Source organism: Myotis nattereri (assembly GCF_964212035.1).
Source record: "Myotis nattereri genome assembly, chromosome: 6".
Lineage (NCBI taxonomy): Eukaryota > Metazoa > Chordata > Mammalia > Chiroptera > Vespertilionidae > Myotis > Myotis nattereri.
In genome coordinates, this window is record NC_138081.1 from 89,912,121 (window position 1) to 89,932,109 (window position 19,989).

At 41.8% G+C, this 19,989-nt stretch overlaps 1 protein-coding gene across 2 annotated transcripts in view; it reads left to right on the forward strand.

Moving 5' to 3' along the window:
* The window catches only part of UST (uronyl 2-sulfotransferase), a gene marked incomplete at its 5' end in the record, with an annotated part of 258,937 nt that overhangs the window by 235,493 nt on the left and 3,455 nt on the right, over positions 1-19,989 (forward strand). The window contains one exon of one of the 2 annotated variants that reach the window (XM_081093661.1): positions 16,799-17,078. In XM_081093661.1, the coding sequence (XP_080949787.1) occupies positions 16,799-17,078 (280 nt within the window). Of the gene's footprint in view, positions 1-16,798; positions 19,756-19,989 lie in introns of those variants that run through there. The other variant, XM_081093662.1, reaches the window with a different exon arrangement.

Genomic DNA, 19,989 nt, shown 5'->3' on the forward strand with positions numbered 1-19,989 from the left:
GCCCATCTCAGGCAATATGCAACAGAAGAGGAAATGAATAGAAAAAAAAAGTCTCTATCCAAATGGAACTTTGTAGAAAAATGCATGAAACATCCAAAATATATTTCTGAAGTTTAAAGAATCACATAATCAATTCTAGATTGTGTGGTATTAGTAAGCAGAAGGCACGTTAAGAAAGTTATAAAGCTAGTAAATATGTAGGTGGGGAAAGTCTATCTATAAACATATATGAATATGAAATAGGGTATGAATCTTTGCTTTTACTGAACCACGTCTCTTAAACTTTTGAAGGAGCTGAGCACCTTGAAGTCTTGATATCTGTAATTGCTGAAAGTATTATTTATCCACTAAATTTTTAATTAAATTTAAGCTTAAATTATTTTGTTTAATTGGGAAAATTAGCACTTCTCATTTTTGTGGCAGCATGCTGATGTTCTGAGAGAACAGATTTTGGGAAAGATAATGATAATATTGTCATCATTACAGTTCACACTTATTGGGAATTTATTGTGCCCAGACACTTTTTAAAGCCCTTTGGTTTTATCCTAGTAAAACCCTCTGAGGTAGATACTGTTTTTATGCCCATTTTGTAATGAATGGCATTTCCAGGTGAGAAAACCAACATCAGAGATGATTCTAAACTTTCCTAGGTCAACGAGCTGGTCATTGGCAGAGCCAACACTCAAACCCAGGCCTGGCTAATTTCCAACACCCCTTGCTCTTGACCGTTGTATTCTACTGCCTCTCTATGTAAACAGCAAAATCGAAAACATGAGGGTCTGAGAGAGATGGGGTAGCTATTAAGAGCTATGATTGTAGGCAATTTTATTTGGCTAAATCCTTAAGAACCTAGTGTTTCTGGAAAGCTTAGAAATTCTGTTGAGATGATGTTCATTGATATTCTAGATATGTTACTTTGTTTACTTTTTCTGCAAGGAAGACTTTCATAATTGAAATTGACTAAAATTGACTGCCTTAATAAAGTGGTTGCAAAGACTGTATCTGGATAACAGTAAAGCCATTGGTTTTAGTTATGTCAACAACTTTGGCTTTTATAAGGATTTTAATGAATCGGGGAATGGAATTTAAGAAAGCAAACAATCCAAGGAAAACCGCTTATTTTTCTAAAGTAGCAAAGCAAAAATAGGAATCCTTTCCAGTCTAGTTGCTGCAGTCTTAAACATGCTTAGAGTCCATACTTTATCATATAGGACAAAAAGGTGATTAATAAGCACTGCTTTGAAAATGTTTTAAGGATCCTATCATCATTTTTCTAGTTGTTGAGATAAAAGATACTCTGTGGTGTACTCACTGTTAAAATTGTAGTGAGTTGGCATTCAGTAACATTTATTTTTTAAATTATTTATTGAAGTATATAATCTACTAGAAATAAATGGTGACCAGGTAATGAAATCAATTTGATATTAATTCAGTCTTATCAGTCTGTTAAAGAAAATTATTGCCTTTCAAATATTTTTACAAAGCCCTTTGTTACTTAGGAATATCATTGAGGTGATATGATTAAAGACTGTGAATATCAATAAGCCTGAAAACAGCCCATACTAATGTTTAGCATTATATCTTTTTCTAATTCTAGCATCCTTAAACTATTTGCTCTGTTGACCTTCATGTCTACAGACCCAAGCTCATGGGGGTAGGGGTGGGCCACAACAGTTATGGAAATAATGTATTCACTGTCTGCTGCTCTAAGGTATAAGCTTAGATGTCAACTGATTTTAGCTATTTGGCAGTATATGTCAATGTATTTATTGTACATTAGGAAAAATAGCCATTCATATATCTATCCAAACAGGAGATGAACTAATGGAGCTGGAAACTAATTCCCTCACAAGCGTTCTAAGTTCACACAAAGAATATGGGCTGTTGTAACCATTGACTTATTGAAGAATTGGACCTAAATACCTCAGGAAATACACAGAGGGCATAATGGTCTAAAAGCCTTCAGCCAAAAAGTGCAAGAATTGGGGCTTATGTCTAGTGCGAATTTTGGACAACTAGTCATGTTGGCCAGAAACACAGGCTGTAGGGCTGAGCCCAGCTGTGATCACTGCCATGGACTTGAGAGAGGGGGATTGGTGGCTCTCAGCCCATGATGCATCACCCCTGCCCATGGCACCACAAATTTGAGAGCAGAAGTGATCCCCTACCCTACTCTAACCCCATCCCCACCATGCCCAGCATCTCCCTATTCTCTGCAGCTTTGACTTTGCAGGGGGAAAAAAGGAAAGAAAGACAAGTTATTATGCTCCAGAGAGCTCTGCAATATTAGAAAAGGAGAGTGGGATTCAATCTACCCGAAGAAGACCCAGGCAACTTTCACTCACCTTCATGTCTAGCCAACAATTCTGGCCCTCATTTTATCGCAAGTAAACCCAAGAAGTGTTGACTGAGTTAAGTAGCATTAAGTTAGACTTTACTCTTTTTAAAAATATATTTTTATTGACTTTAGAGAGGAAGGGAGAGGGGACAAGAGATAGAAACATCAATGATAAGAGAGAATCATTCATCGGTTGCCTCCTGCACACCCCCCACCTGGGACTGAGCCCGCAACCTGGGCATGTGCCCTGACTAGGAACTGAAATGTGACCTCCTAGTTCCATAGGTCAACACTCAATCACTGAGCCACTCCAACTGGGCAAGAATTTACTCTTTTTTGGTAGAGTTGGGATAAAAGTTTTTAAGGAGGACCTGCTAACTCCTGTTCACATGTTTCACAACCTCTGATGTTCAACCACATCATCTCCTTGAGCTCAGAGTGAAAGGTCATATGCACCCTAGCACTGTCTTCACAACCTCTTGCAATTCTGGAATCTACGCACATCTTGCACGCTGGGGCCAGAGGGGACATCAGTACTTACTGGGAAAGCTAAAGACTTCATACCGATCTTAGTTTTAAAAACCTGACATTTTAGGTGACATTCACTAGATCCATTTTTGTAATCCATAAGAGGAAGTTGGCGAGTGAAGACAAGAAAAAAAAAAAAAAAAGGAGAAACAGAATCATAAAGCTAGCAAAGACCCGGCACCTTGGCCACTTTACATGATTCAGTGGATCAGAAATTTTCAATGATTTTCTCTTTTCTCCAAAGAGAAATGATGGGAAAGAAGGGACGTTTTAAAACTGAACCTGGAAGTCCTGTTTATCTGTGTGAGAACCCACAATCCCCACAGAAACTCCAGAGATGAGTTAGTGAGGGGACTCAGTCCCTTACACTCTGAGCTGTAATGATTGCAGACAGGCCAGCCAGGAGGTGACCTCAGCATGGACCAAGTAAATAAACCATTTGGTAAAAGCCATTAGAGAGTAAATGTTACTGGAAAGTCATAAATCAACCAGCCTGTCTATGCATGGTTTTGCTAGAATGTAGGAGAAACTTGAAATTTTTAAAATGTCTTTCTGTGTATGATTTAAAACCAGTTTCTATGATTATATCAAAATGAAATTTTAAAATATGGTATGGATTTAATGCCAATCTATGTATTCAATTTTATGTAGTTGAGTTGTTGTTTTTAGGACATCATGAAACTTCATTTCATGCTCCAATAAAACTGAGATGTAATGGGTTATAGCTCTTCTGTTTGTTGACTTTTCTTCAAATATCTTTGATTTTTCCATCCTTTGAAGAGATGTTTAAAGAATGCCTTGAATGTCATAGGAATTAACCTTTTCTCCTGTCCCCGCCCTGACCTGTCTTGACAACTGTTCCTAAAGTGAACCAATCCCGATAGAACCTAATGATGTGCTCTGAGCACATTTTTGAAAACAGTGGCACCTCTTTCTTGGCTGCTTCTAAGCCACAGCATGGTCTTTCCAGCATTGGGAGACTTTCCTTTTAAGCAACTCCTCACACTGCCCCCCCCCACCCCCCATCTTACCTAAGAGGAAGGCTGGTGCACAACTGCACACTTTCTGGCTTGGGTGGCACATACGTGTTCCTGGCAATCTGTCCTCCCCCTCCGTCTAACATCCCATGAGGGGTTCTGCGGCTTCTCACAGCCACTGGCCGTGCATGTTCAGCTCAAGACGCCACCCCTAAAAACCTTCACATATAGCTTACTGTTGATGTGTCAACGCCCCTCCCATTTTTTTTTCTTTCATATGTCAAAAGGTTGGAAAAAAAAAACTTAATTTTTCTCATCAGAAGAGGTTACATTTCTAGTCTACCTTAATAAAATGCCCTTCCCCTTATTTCTATTCTCCCTTAATAAAACACTCCTCCCCTATTTCTATTTCTAATAGCAACTGCTGCCCAAAGGCAATTAATCATTTAAATGTGTTCTCTTAGAAACTTGTATTTCTATTCCCCTACATCATTTATAAGGCACGTTTCAGTCACAAACTCAAGTGTATACCACAACCAAGCCTTTTAAAAACTTACTGTAAAAAAATTGTTTTTTTCTTCCCAGATTACATTTGTAAACTTTAATATGTCTGTAACATCTTTACAGTATTTAAATGTGCATATCAAACATTTACCACTGTTCTCCAAAGTAGTAGTCAGGTACCCAGGCATGGGTGCCTGACGGTCTTAGCATCTACTAGCATTTGTCTGTCAATTTCAGACTTTCTTTAAGTAAACAAATGTCCCCCACCCAATACAAATGGACAGTTCATCTCATTAGTCTTGCTTAGTGTTTTGTTTAAAGCCAAGCACTTCGGATGTGATGTTAGATTTGCACACTGTGTTATAGAGCAAGCAATTGAAAATCTGATGTCTAACAGGGAAAGAAGGAGGAGGTGATGGGGCTGTTAATTTATAATCTCCTAAAACCTGGTACTAGCAGCATGCTATAGGTTGCCAGATAAAGTAAAATTTAATTTTAAAGTATCCTTACAAACCCTCCCTGTGAAAGTGACAGCATCCTTGGAACTTCACTTCACACTTTCCTGACTTGGGAATGGTTATTTTGAGTAGCACCTCTTATGAACTTAACTTCTTAATGCCTGGACAAGAGGTTAAATATCTCACTTATCTCCATGTTTGGCCTCCACGAACAGCTACTTCCTTCAAAGCCCTTCAAGGGTTTATCAAAATCTCACCATGTTTAACATTCCAGAGACAACATCCAAGTTGCTGGCTCTTGGGACTCACCATTGGTTCACTCATCAAGACTGATCATTGTGATAAATATAATATTAAAACAACAAGAACAATGAGATAGCTACATCCTGTTAAATGTATCCAGAATGAACTATAAAAAAGAAAAACCTAGGTTCCGTGGTAGCCAGTTCCGAGTTCTGAGTACCTAGTGCATGGACTGTAAGAATGAGGAGCTATTTAATCGCTGTCATTTTTGTCATCACATGGTATAATTTACTAAAATTGTTGTGCACAGAACGTTTTATAAACAACTATATCCCCATATTAAGTGCGGTACAGTAGACAGTAGATATAGGATCTCCAAAAGCCCTCTGCATGTTAAAGATTAGGTAAACTAGGTTATAGTTAGATTGACATCATGTAGCATTAAAGATAGCATCTTAAAATTTTGGAAAATTGCATTATGCAAATTTCAGGATCTCTGACAAAAGAAATTGTGTCTTAAAGCTGTCAGAACTGAAAACCTTATCAGCTATGTGAAGAAGAGTCACCACTCAATATCTAAAGTTGCCATTTATCTTAGGGAGACCAGCAAAAAGGCACATGATCACTTATGAACAAGGATACTTATATCATATTATCTGGAGTCATAGAAACGGAAAAACAACTCAATTATCTAAAGAGCAAACTGGCTGTGTGGCCTGTCAGGTGTTCAGAGAATAGAGCACATTAAAGCACATTGTACAATATGACTTGGAATAATTAATGCTATAGGAAAATATGCTTACCATCAGTTACGTTTTAAAAGAATATAAGTCTAAAGATATAGTGTAGCAGGGATCTATTTTATAATTCATGTACATAAATTTAAAAAAAGACTAGAAGGAAATACATTACTACAGTAATAAATGTGGCTTGACTTGAAGTCATTTCATCTCCTTAATCTTTTTGCAAAAACATTACCATCTATATATGTGTATATATGGTATGTAGATATTTACATGCATCATAACCAGAAAAAATGAATTTTTAAATTAAGTGACTTTCCTAAGAATTAAGACTTAAAGCTAAAAGCTTATAAATGGCCCAAAAGCTTTATGATAACCCTTTACACAAGATAGGTAGCTTGATCTACCTGAAATCCTGGAGCAAAAAAAAATAAGAGCAACATAAAAAAAATGAGACAACAAACTGTCTGGTGGGCATGTCACCGTCTGTGAAGTGCTCAGAGTGACTGTGGGTGTCAGCAGTTGGCTTCCACATCCTCAAGGCTAGACCTAGGGATCACAGTGTGATTCCCGGAGAGGGCCTGTTCCCCTCAAAGGAGGGGTGTGTGTGTGTGTGTGTGTGTGTGTGTGTGTGTGTGTGTGTAAGAGACGCAGCCTAGGCCTGCTGTGAGGAATAGAAAGAAGAATCCTGCATGTGAAGTATAAGCAAAGCTTATGAGATTGCCAGGTGCCACAGAGATTCGGACAGAGTCACTGGACAGATCTCTTGGTCTTTTTTGTTCAAATCAATGCATTTGATCAGGATGCCCTCACCAGTGATTGGTAAGGGCCTCCACTGTACGATTCCAAATAAAGTAGCCAAAGTATGGAAAGTAGCAAAAACACGTTTCTCAGTGATGATTTCAAATAAAAAAATGTATTTCCAACAAAGAAAGACATGTTGTTAATAATGCCACCTAGTAGTAAGCCTTTCCAACAGGGTTTTTTTCTGACGTAGATATTATCCAACAGAAATGTGTGGTCCAGTAAAAATGAACGCCCTGGCATCACCCTCGCCATGCCCAAGCCAGTGCTGTAACGGGAAAAGCTATGTCAGGGAAAGCCTGCGTGTGTAGTCAGGGTAGTATACGCTCTCGAAGAAATAGACCAGCTTCTTGAGGATTTGGGTCCTGGTGCCAAAGTTGGGGAGAAAATAGACAGGAGCAGGTTCTCTCTGGCCAGTGAACCAGGGCAGCAGGGAGAGCAGGGGAGCTGGAGCAGCCAAACCCAGGGCGGCTGATTGCTCCCAGCACAGAGGGTCTAACAGCAGGGGATGGGCTCTGGCGCCTCTTCAAACCCTGCTGAGCCTCTTCAAACCCTGCTGATAAATAATGCTAGTAGGAGGGTGATTGTTCTCATGTTGAATTCTAAGTTAGCACCTGAGTTTGGTTGGACAGCTCATTAAAAATGCAGGTTCCAACCCTGGGGGAGGAGTGGTTGGGGGCGGGGGCCGGGGGGGGGGGGGGCAGGGAGGTGTCCTCATTTGGTTGAAGCTAGTCCCATACACCAAAAAGTTGTGGTTCAATTGCTGGTCAGGGAACATATCTAGGTTGAGGGTTTGATCCCTGGTCTGTGTGTGCATGGGAGGCAGCTGATCTATCTCTCTCTCTCTCTCTCTCTCTCTCTCTCTCCCTCCCCCCCCCCCCCCTTTAAACATATCCTTGGGTGAGGAATTTTTTGAAATGCAGGTTCCAGGGTTCTGCCATGTCGGCTCCCCAGGTGATTCATCACACATTCAGTTTGTCCGTCAAGGTGTTCATGTGGCCCTATGAAGGGCACAAAAGGTGGCCTTCAACACCCCCCTCCCCCATTGTGGTCTGCCCCCTCCTCTGGTGCTCTCCTGGGAGAGAAGCCCGGGTCATGCATTTGTTTCTCTTTATCGTGCCTGCTTCCTCTTTGAGGAGGAAGCCTGGTTTTCAGCTCTTAGCATCTTTCTTATGGAATCATGCTTTGTGTTCAACACAGAGCTGATGAATGAGCAGGGGGAGGCCAGGCAGGAAAATATCTAATGACCAGCCCTGAGCCCCAGCAATCTGGGCACTGAGAACAAGTCGTGTGGAGGTGGATTGCCCAGGCAATAACTACAAGCCCCTCTGGTGGGGTGCCCTTGCCTCGACATTGGATGAGGTTAGGCTCTGTCTGTGCGCTCTTTCTGGACAGCACGTGCCTCCTTCTGGGGCCGGTTGCCGGCTTCCCTTGAAAGGCAACGTTGCCCTGTCCTTTGCGGGCCCTCCTGACCCACCCCACATAGGTCAGTCACTGTTCTCCCTGGCTCCTCGTGTCCTGCTACTGCTTCCAAAAATCAAAGCAAATTGGGAGCATTATAAAGGCTTCATTCTCTTGTATCAAAGGAGCCTAGCACTTTCAGGCTTTTTTTTTTTTTTTAAGTAAATTATGTAACTTTCACTTGGCTACAGAGAGAAAAAGGCTCTCTTGAAATTCAAAGTGAGCTTGATTTATTTTTTAATTATTTATGTTTCCAGATCTGAACAGAAGATTGCAAAAAAGGAGAGGGGAAATACCCCTGTTTACTTTACCAACCCCAAGCACCAAGTCAGCCATGAAGTGCTTTTTGTTCTCCCCACCCCTAATTGCCATACCTCCAAGAAGCTGGTCTAAACATGCCATCCATCACCCGGTGGCGAATCAAACGCCGGCCTTTCAGCCCCGCACATCGCTGTGGGCCACAGTGACACACATTCATTTCCGGTGCAGGCAGCTGCCCGGGAGCGGCGTGTGTTTGAACTGTGTGGCCTCCCTGTATAATTCAGGAAATGAGCGTGCTCTATCTGTGACAAGCATCGTGTTCACACGGTTTCGGGAGCAGCCGGCATGGTGTGGGGCTCCGCAGGAGTGGCCCTGGGATGCGTACTGACTCTGCTTTCCGTCCACTCACTACCGCCCCAGCCCCACTCCACCCGACCTTGACTTTCATCACACCTGTCACCTGAGAAAGTATGCTGCATCCCTTGTGTGCTAGAAATTTCTGGCTGAAATCTAACCCGAGATTAGTAAACCACAAGTCTTTAGACAGGGTGATTTTTTTAAAAACAGCAAGGCCTCTTGGTTGATCGCCACTCAGCACCCCTGAAGCTGAAGAGTTGATGTCTACCTTTTGACGATGTTTAGTTTTTTCAGTGGTATGATGTGGCCCCACTTCTTCTGGTTGTTATTCAACTTGTATTCATTTCTTGCGCATAATCTCTGTTGGACCAGGTTCAAACAAGCTGGGATTGTTGGAGCAGGGGCTTGGTCGGTATGGAGTGTGCATTCACTTAGATCGAGGCAGGGGATGCCGAAACCAGCCCAGCATCAGCCTCGACTGCAAGCCGGTGCTGAGGTTTTGTTACTTTGCATATGGTTAACCATCTCGGAGGTCGTAAAGTGGGGCCTCTGTCCTCGGGTGCAGCAGCTGGGTTTACACAGTATTTCCAGATTGTTTATTTTGACCCAGAGCCAGGGCTACATCGTTTTTCCATTATGCATGTTGGACAGATGAAGAGTGGTGGGAAGGGGGACTTCATGGGGCAGGTCTGTGATTTCCTTTTTATTTACATTAAAGGGACTTTTAAGAGTTCTGAAAATTATGAACCAGTCCATATATAAGGTCAATGCAGCCGAGGTAGAAGGAGCCACTGCTTTTGTGAAAATGTCCAGATCTTGGGCAATAAAGAAACTTTGTCCATGGCCTCTGCTTGAGGCCAAGTTGGGGGCATCATGCTTGTCACTGCTCAATCTTGCATACAAACGGGTTACAGGTAAATGATATATACCACCACATTCAAGGGTTAAATTCCCAGGATTTACTTGGGAGGGGCCATGAGTTAGGAGCCAGAGCTTGCACGCCTTCCACGCCTTCCACGGGCATATGCATTCCGTGCAGATGGGTATGCCTGGTGCTGGGCAGAGCTGTTTCCCAGGAGGCTGTAGGACTCTTCCTTTGCAGTCCTTTTCCTGAGGGTTCTCCGAATGTCCTTCCCTAAGTCCTTCCGCCGGGGAGCCGTCAAGACTGGCCAAGGAACCACAGTTTACATTTTATCCACAGCAAAGCCCTTTGCACGTGGGTCAAGTGCATGTGATCTGAATGAACGTACTTCTTCGTGAAACATTTTCTTCATCTAATGGGGAAACAGCATTTAAAAAATACCAAAAACGATGGCAAATTAAGTGATTGAACAGTATCATTAGGTCATGCAGATACCTGTTTGCCCCAGCAATGTTTGGATTTCTTCAGTTACTGGCTGCAGTAAATAGCACACGTGACATAAATCCCGCAGCTACCAGGTCGCAGTGTCTTTCTATTCAGGTATTTATGTTTGTGGCAAATGTCCCCTTTCACAGTATTTCTTAAGCTTTGCTGAGTATGTGTAAGTGACCTGTCACCATAACACAGTGTTCTCCAATGAAATGGCTAAGAAAAGCAAGTACCACTACCTGTCCGGAGCAACCTGTGATCCCAAACTCCTATATCAGCTTATCCTAAAGAAGTTTAATTTCAAGAAATGGAAAGTTTGCTTAGGAAGGACCCTCAACTATGAAAATAATTTAGCAAAAACAAAATATGTATAGACAACACCAAAAGTTGCCCTTTAGGTTACTCCAGTCTTCCAGATGGATTTAACATACAGGTTTCAAATCAACAAACCTTTATGGAGGGTTATGTGCCAGGAGGTTAGGTGCTGGGGAACTAAAAATGAATAAAGACACAGCCCCTTTCAGTTTGAAAACGTTTTTGCTGGCTTGCAGGTTTTACACCAGATCCTCCCAGACGTACCGAAGCATTCCCCGTGACTTAGAACACTCAGCCCTTCTTTTCAACCGATCCCCTTAATGCCAGAATATACACAGCGAAGGGAGAAGTGGTTGGTTATAGATTTCCACTCAATTTGTAGCAAAAAGGTGCTAGACTGGGAATCAGAGTACCCACTTTCTAGTCTTAGAACTATCTTGCTGGTCATACAACCTTGAGCCAGTCTGTGACCTCTCAAACTCTGGGTATCTGTAGGTAAAATGGGTTGCTGTGAGGACTGTGTGAGATAAGCAGGGTGTGTGTGAAAATACATTATTCCAGGGAGCTCTTCAAATGCAGGGGATGCTATTCTGATGGATGGGGTAAGTGGGCTTGAGCTGTTTATACCACTATCTATAAAGCTTCAGAAAGCTAACCCAACTCAGCTTTATTCTTGTTTTTGTTTTTTTCCCTACCAGCATTGGGTGACTAAATACAGATTTTTTATGTTATTGGGGGTCAGAGGTATAAAAAAGATCCCTGTTCAGAGCCCCAGGGGCTCTGCGGGGTCTCTGCAACTGCTCTTCAGGGAGAGCACCGAGCCTTGAAGAGCTGTCCCCACACAGTCCTTACTCTACAGCTGGCTTTGGACATGTCTATATGGAAAAACAATCTTCATTTTGCAATTAAAATAGAAAGATCAGAGGTTGGGTTTTTGTTTTTTGTTTGCTTTCCCTTCTGATCATTTCACAACTCAAAACCAGTGCCTACTTTGAGGAAATTTTCTGCAATTATCATGAAAATAAATAAGGATGTTCTCTGTCCAATCCCTAATGGTAAATAAGAAAACTGGGGGAAAAAATCAAAAGTATCCTGAAACCATAGTTTCTCTTTACCAAAATGTGCTTATTAATTAAAGACCAGGGGCAGAAGCACCTGACATGGCCAACGCTCTCACTCCAGACAGGCAACTGAACCCCAAAGCTAAACACTGCAATGTATAGACCCCAGTGGGAGCTGGAAAGTCCCAGATGTGAGGGTAGACCCCACATTCATGAGTCTCTTAGGAATTTTCTATTAAGAACATTCAGATATTACCTTTATCCCCACTTGGCTATGTCTGCACCTCACAGACACAGCCAAGCCTTCTTTGGGTCTGATAACACTCTCTTCCTTCTGTTAGTTTATTTCATTCACTCAATGAACATGCACAGAGAGTTTCCCCAGGTGCTGAGCTGTGGAAGCACAAAGATGAATGGGGTATGAGCCCCATCCTGAGCACTCTCAGCATAGCAAGCTTCTTTAAGAGAAAAGCTGGCTGAAACTGGTGGGGACGTTGAGGAAAACATCCAGGGGAAAAATTTCAGAAGTTTGATAATGCCTCTGAGGCCTCCTAAAAATTTTCTCTCTTTTGGTTGAAATATGTAAACCTGTCCTATCCTCTCAGACTTACACACACAACAGACCTTACATGATCAAATAGTCAAATAGTAGTTATAAAAGACCCAATGCCGTGCAGAGTATGTAAGACAAGCCCATTGAATTTGGTATCCCCACTAGGGATTTCTGATCAAGGAGAGGAAATGTTGATGCCATCAAACCAGCTGGAGTGAAATTCCCTATCTGCCCCATGGTTGCTAGGTGGTAAAGAGGAATTCCCCCCTTATACCGTGAGCCCATCCAACCATAAGCAGCATGAAGGGTAAAGAGCTTGGGCTCAGTAGTCTGACTATTTCAGACCCGATTTCTGGCTTCTCCACATATCAGCTGTGTGACCTTGGGCAGGTTACTAAATTCCAGTATCACATCTGTAAAATGGTGATAATAAGAGAACCCACCTCATTGGGGAGTTTTCTGAGGATTAAATGCATATTAGCTATCTCACAGTCCTCAAAAATACTTATGATGCTGACAATAATGTTCCAGTCACTGCTTATAACTCCTGTGTCAGCACAGAAAAGTTATTCAATACAAATTTTCAGGGCATAAAAAAGGAAGGTGACATTAGACATACGAGTGAGGCCTAACTGAAGCCTTAATTTTGACACCAAGCACTTACTCTTAAATTTATGAAACCCAGAATTTCAAAACCTTTAGAGCAGAAACATAAAACTCAGATTTATGTAGCAGCCAGGCAGGTAACATAAAAGAATGAGCTGACATTTGGAGTCGGAGACAGAATGGAGAAAGCTGGCCTCTCTCAGGGGGACAGCCATACTCAGGTCCAGAAGAATATTGCCTCACTCTGAGAGAAGCCAGAAACCCAGATTTCCATGTGAAATAGACCAAGTCTTACAACAACTAAGTCAAATTCTAAAAAAATATCACACAGGCCAAATAACACAGTCTGCCAGTCAGACCTCAGGCTGCGTGCTTGCCATCCTGCCTGGGTGGAAGGAGCTCTGTATTTGTCTCTTCCTTTTGAAATGCTCACCTGTGCACACAAAAGGCATGAGCCCCTTCAACTCAGTTCCTGCTCATTTCCAAAGATGCTCCTGGGATGAGGGCTTCACTTCCTGATTGTTACATTCTGCGGTACATGCTCACCTACCGAGGGCTACTCCTCTTCTCCGAGGCTGCTCATCGTAAGTATAGATTCTTAAAGCATGATTGTTTTGTGGCTGAAATAACAACAGCCTCCAAAAAACCCTAACAACTTCCTGTAGAGCTGCTATTATGGCAATCTGGAGAGAGACGGGTTCCACAGCTCACGTAATTTTGTTTTGTTTGGAGGGAAAGTCTGGCATTTTACAAAAATACTTAGCCATGGAATGACTTTTCCATAGCACTGATGATTGTACAGCAAGACACATAACCATATGTCTTCGAAATGTGACTTGAAAAATTCTCTACTAACACTACAAGGCAAACTGCCCTCTAGTCTTTCCATATGAAGGGGATCATTTTCTACAGGCTCATGAAAGCTTCACTGGTTATAGGACCTAGTATTTAGTGAGTGGAAACCTCAACATGAACACAAATCCAGACTCAAATTCCATCTCTCTCAAATACTTACTAGCTGTGTGATCTTGGATAAGTCATTTAATTTCCCAGAGCTTTTATCTCCCCATCTGCAAAAGAGGGGTCATGACCTCTCACAGGATTATTGGGAATATTAAATAAAATAACATTCAGACATGCATAATCCAAACCCATAATAGGTGTTCACCATCAATCTTGGTTGACTCTGAGTCTCTGCTTCTTCTATTTCTCTTTTATTTTATTTTTTCCATCTCCATTCATCCCCTCTATGCCCTCTTCTACCCCACCCAGCAGCACTCCTATTTCAGACCATGACATAGCCCTCTGGCAATATCATTAACCTTCCTATTAAATGTGTCAGCTCTGTGAAAAACAAAAGGACAGAAAAGCTATAATTATTTTATATAAACTTTTGGTTTTGTGTCCACAGTGGTATGAAAACTAAAGGGTAGAGGATTGGATGATATCACTCAGAGAATAAAGAAGGGAGAAGGGAGAAAGACTAGACTAGAATCCTGGGAAGTACTGGCACTTGGAGGACAGACAGGAAAAGAGGACTGGATGTAGAGAACGGAAGGGGGACAATCAGAAGGAGACCAGGACAACCAGGGAAATGCTATTTCAGATGCCAGAGAAGAGCTAGTTTCAAGGTGGAGCCTGTGGCCAACAGTGTTGCGATGTCATGCTAAGAAGAGATAGAAGTCATGAGAAATGCTAACCAAATTATCAGCAAGGAAGCAAGAGTAATTTGAATGGGGTATTGAGGGAACATAAACCAGGTTTTGATGAGTTCAGTCATGTGTATAAGTTGAAATTTTATGATAACAAATTCAGATAACTCTTTTTTTTAAAATATATTTTATTGATTTTTCACAGAGAGGAAGGGAGAGAGATAGAAAGTTAGAAACATCGATGAGAGAGAAACATCGATCAGCTGCCTCCTGCACATCTCCCACTGGGGATGTGCCCGCAACCCAGGTACATGCCCTTGACCGGAATCGAACCTGGGACCTTTCAGTCCGCAGGCCGACGCTCTATCCACTGAGCCAAACTGGTTTTGGCCAGATAACTCTTTTAGAAGTTTGGTTGTGATGGAGCAAAGAAAAAGAAGATAAAATAAGAAAGGGGACATGGAGACCAGGATTTTATTTAAGACTAGGGGCCTGGTGCACAAAGATCGAGGGGGTCCCTCAGCCTGGCCTGCACCCTCTCACAGTCTGGGAACCCTCCGGGGATGTCCAGGGAGCGGGCCTAAGCTGTCAGTTGGACATCCTTAGCATTGCTGCAGAGGCGGAGAGGCTCCTGTCACCACTGCTGCAGCTTCTGGCTGAGCAGTGCTCCCCCTGTGGGAGCGCACTAACCACAGGGAGCAGCTCCTGCATTGAGTGTCTGCCCCCTGGTGATCAGTTTGCATCATAGTGACTGGTCATTCCACCATTCGGTCGATTTGCATATTAGCCTTTTATTTTATAGGAAGGGAGAGACTTCAGCACATCTGAATTTTGGTGGAATATATTCTAAAATCACAGCAATCTTTATTTTTTCTGATGTGAGAAAAAAGAACCCCACACAATTTAGAGTGCTCCAAGAAGGATTGTAGAAATATGGAAATGACTATATTATTTTTCTTATGCTTCTCAATGTTTAACTTAAAACTTTTTGTTCCTTGTCTGTCTTTACTATAATGTTTTTAAACTCTGGATTTTAAAAACACAAAGGGGATGTCTATATTTAAAGCCTATGAACATGTCTTACCTCAGATTAGCTATAGTTAATATCTATAACAGAGAAGACAGATGTTATAAGATGTTCTCTCACAAACCTATTTTAGGAAAGACTATGCTAAGTTCTTTAACAACAATTCTAGAACTGATATATCAAAATGTGTATTATGCCTTTAAGAGACTCCATTTGAAAAGCAATATCCTTATTTCAATGAGGCCGTTACTACTCAGATAACTTTTTAAAATTCCTTCTTTAGCACTTCTATTGGAAGTTTCAGAAAGTATCTCAGATATCCTCAAAAATGACAAGTTTTGCCCTAACCAGTTTGGCTCAGCAGATAGAGTGTCAGCCTGCAGACTCAAAGGTCCCAGGTTCGATTCCGGTCAAGGGCATGTACCTTGGTTGTGGGCACATCCCCAGTGAGGGGTGTGCAGGAGGCAGCTGATTGGTGTTTCTCTCTCATCGATGTTTCTAACTCTCTATCTCTCTCCCTTCCTCTCTGTAAAAAATCAATAAAATATATTAAGAAAAAAATTCCATACAATGGAATATTGTTCAGCCATAAAAAGGAATGGAATACTGATGCATGCAACAACATGGATGAATCTTGAAAACATTATGTTAGGTGAAAAAGCCAGACACAAAAGGGCAAATATTGTATGATTCTACTTATATGCATATTTAGAATAGGCAAATTCATAGACAGAATGAGGAGCAGGTAGAGGAGGGGTATAGGGAGTTAACATTTAATGGGTACAGAGTTTCTTTGCGGAGTGATGAAAGGATGTGGCAATAGTGGGGACAGTGGCACAGCATTCTGAATGTAATTAATGCCACCAATATGTACACTTTAAAATGGTTAAAATTTTGATAAATATATATATGTATATATATATATATATATCACATATATAACATGTTATTCAGCATCAATATAAAATTAAACAAATTTTAGTTACATATTTTACCACTATAAAAAAATAACCACTGAAAATATACAATTGCATTTAAGGAATCTAACAGTCTTTCCTTTGTTTTTCTTGACAAATGCCTTTGGAGTAGTAAAATGCAAGTGGGTTTGCATCAAATTAAATTATCATTCATAGTTGTCAATATTTTAAGATAAAAAAAAAACAAGATGATTAGAAAGTGGGGAGACAGCTTTTGTCTTTGCTTCCTTCTGAAAGCAACACCCTTTCCAGATATAACAGGAAATAAAAGATGAAAAAATGGGTAGATTTTTGCTGTTCAAAGAATGTATAACTTGAGTTAACAATTGAATTGTGGTCAAATTGCATAGCGCATGAAAAGGATGTTAGTTTTTGTTCTGTCCACTAACATTGATACTAATACCTAGAGTATGGTGAAATCTTTCCAAATATTGTTGGGAACGCATTTCCCTTCTATTGCTTGTCTGTTGAGTTTCTTTTGGAGCTGCCAGGATTATGCAGGTCACACAAGGCCTCACCATTATTCCTTTTAAGCTAAAGCATCACAGACAATTGCTCATGCGCACCTCGGTTCTTTTGCAGAGCACAGGAAACTTGGAAACATGACTGTGACCGTGAGGAAAACTGTCCCCTCCCCCGAGGCCGTGCAGATTCTCTACCAGCGAATGAGGTATGAGTACGAGTTCTACCACTACGTCAAAGAGCAGTTCCACCTGCTGAAGCGCAAGTTCGGACTGAAGTCGCAGGTCAGCCAGCCCCCTCTGAGGCCCCAGTTCTTCATCCCATCTCCGCTGGAAACCGAGGAGCCCATTGGCGACGAGGAACAGGATGACGAGAAGTGGCTCGAAGATATTTATAAGAGGTGATGCTGCCAGCCCTGTGTTGCTTCCAGTGGCTTTATCTCTCTTTTCCAGAAAGATTTGTTGTCGTTGTTTGGGGAAGAAAAATCTTGAAGGGACTAAATTAATGCTCGGCTGCATTAAGAAGAACAAAACATTCCCACAGGTTGGGGGTCATTGGGAGATGCCCGGTTTTGCGGGTTTTATTTGTTTAATTTTATTCTGTGTTTTTCTGGCTCCTGGCCTCCTTCTTATGCTAAGATGACTCCATCACAAGGCATCTCATCATAAAATAGCTTTTTCCCTCCAGTTCAATGAGAGAAGGGGGAAAATATAGCCCATAGCCCAATAACTTATCATTTGTAAGATGGCTTGTAGAAATATTACCTCAGTGGTAGGAAACATCCAGACTTGTATATTTCGCTAGAAATGCAAAACCACTTCAGAGACCAGGGAATCCACTCCAGAAGGACCTAAGAGGAGAAGGTAGGACAGATCAGGACTTCAAAAGAGAGGATGCCCCTGGGTTAGTGGTCTCTACCCACATGGGCAGGATTCTGCCTCTGGTCCATCTCAGGAGACACTTTCATTAAGAGCAGCATACTTGTTATCTCTGAAGGGGCCAGTCAGCTTGTGCCACACCCCCACCCAGCCCAGAGCCTTGAGTATCTCACAAGGTCAAAGTGCATGGCAAGTTCCATTCAGACATTCCATGTCCAAGCACCATTCTGACAGATTTCAAAGTAGCATGGCAGGGAAAAGAATTTATCTGCTGGGTATGGAGGAGTGTAGGCAAGACAAATCAGCCCTGGAGGTCGTGTGGCATAGGAAAAGGATACAGCCCTGCCTTTGCACCCAGTAGGAAGTGAATTTCTCCCCAGCATTGTTTTAACTGCGGACCCCGGAACCAGTTTGGCTCTGACATTTAACCCGTAGTGGAAGTTCTAAGTCTGACCACAGGCAATGCACCATCTATCAGGCACACCCCTGGCCAGTGGGGTCTCACAGTAGCTGGTATCTTTCACCTTCTAGCCCCTTAAGAGGTGTCTGTTTTTGGTAAAAGGGGGTCCTGAGTTGTGTGCAGGTGGCAGGGAAACTATGGTCCCATTTCTTCTGGAAGCAGCTAAGATAGCAAGAAGAGGAGAAGCAAGAGCTTCTGGGGAAGAGACGGCTTGGCCAGTTTTATGAGTAGGTGTCTGCTCCCCAAGCGATCTGAGTAGATGTCCGGCAATGTCGTGGCTCCAAAATATCTCCTCCCCATCCCACTGCCATCACCTGCCAGCTATCCATGAGGCCTGGGTTCAGTCATTAGAAGCCTATGTCTTAGATTCTGAAATGTTTTCGTCTTTAACTGCCCCTCCTCCACTGAAAAACCCATGTCCTCCTAGGCTGAGACGCAGGGGTGCAGGTGGTGGTGGCGGGCAGGACACATGCCACAAATTTTATCTCCTTCACTTTTTCTCCCCTAGAGCCAGCCCTGCAAGAGCACTAGCAGAGTGTGAGTTGGGAATAGTTAATAGTAAATAAGACTCTGACTTTACACAAGCTACACATTTTCTACCTTTCAGAGACCAACAAGTCTCTATAGAATTGTGTTTTTTTCCGTTCACTAAAATTGGACAGTTGCCAAGATATAAAGCAAGTCATTTGGAACCTGTCAAATGTGCACTAAAGCTACTTTATCATGAGATGCATTAAGAAGGCTCCACCCGCAGGAGTCCAGTGAAGGCTGGGACCGCAGAGGCACAAAGTCCAGCATTTGGCCACTCGTGGGCCTCCTTTCGGCCTCAGAGAACTGGGGCAGTGAAGTGATTAAGGGGAATGTAGAACTGTGGTCAATTCTAAGAGAAGAGGAAGAATCCTTTGTTCCATTTAGAGAGACCAGAGCCCTGCCATTAGATATACTTTAAAAAGCAACCCGAAGAACAGTTACGCTTCTCAAAACAAGAACAAGAACGCCGCCTGGTACGTTGTGAGCCATTTCTATGAAACTGCATAGAGAGAATGATAATTAGTTTACACACTGTGCCATCTCACCCTCTGAAAATACAGTTGAGTTGGCTGAGAGTTCTCTGCTCTCGTCAGGACAGTGGGACAATTGGCCATTTGACAAACGTATCTCTGAGTTCAAGTTCACAGGAGCACTTCTGCCTGTGTGTTCAAAGGCATTTGTCAGCAGTGATCATTATAGCATCACAACAAAAGATGCTGACTGACTTGCAGGGCCTTAATGTTATTTTGTCGCAACAAACAGCCTTTAGGTCTGTAAAGTCAAAGCACTTCATCAGTATATTTGGCACACATGACAATATTTCTTTGGCCCTGTGCCCAACACAGTTTGTACTTCATGAAATATATTGTACATTTTACATAGTTTAATTTAAAAAATACATTTTAAGCTGGTTGATCTTTGACTGCCTTATTTATTATAACCTTTCAGCACATTCCAAGGTTTTAGTTACTCAGGAAGGAGTTAATTAAAATGATTTTATTTTGGTCTGATGGATGTTTTTTAAAAGGAAAATTATTATTATGAACCTGCAGCCCACTTTCCTTGAGTGCCGTAAAAGTGCTTGTAAATCTTTTTTTTTTTTTTAAAGAAGAATGAAAAAAAAATGGTGTTTGACATTGATGGAAACTGAAAAATATATATGGGACTGAAACATGAGCTGAGCTGAAATAAAAGCAATCTGTGTTTGAGATGAAGTATTCCTTAAGTTATTCATTACCCATGTAAATAAATGAATATAAATAAGTTGACATTTTTTCCATTCTGTGGATACCTGGAATAAAAGTGCCTGCAGTTGCTCAGTCTCTTTAATTGGCCAAGCTTTTTTCTTCAAGATGTCATTTTTTAGAAAGATGTATTTTTAAAAATCTGTAGACTCTCATTCTTACAATTAGATGACACACACACACACACACACACACACA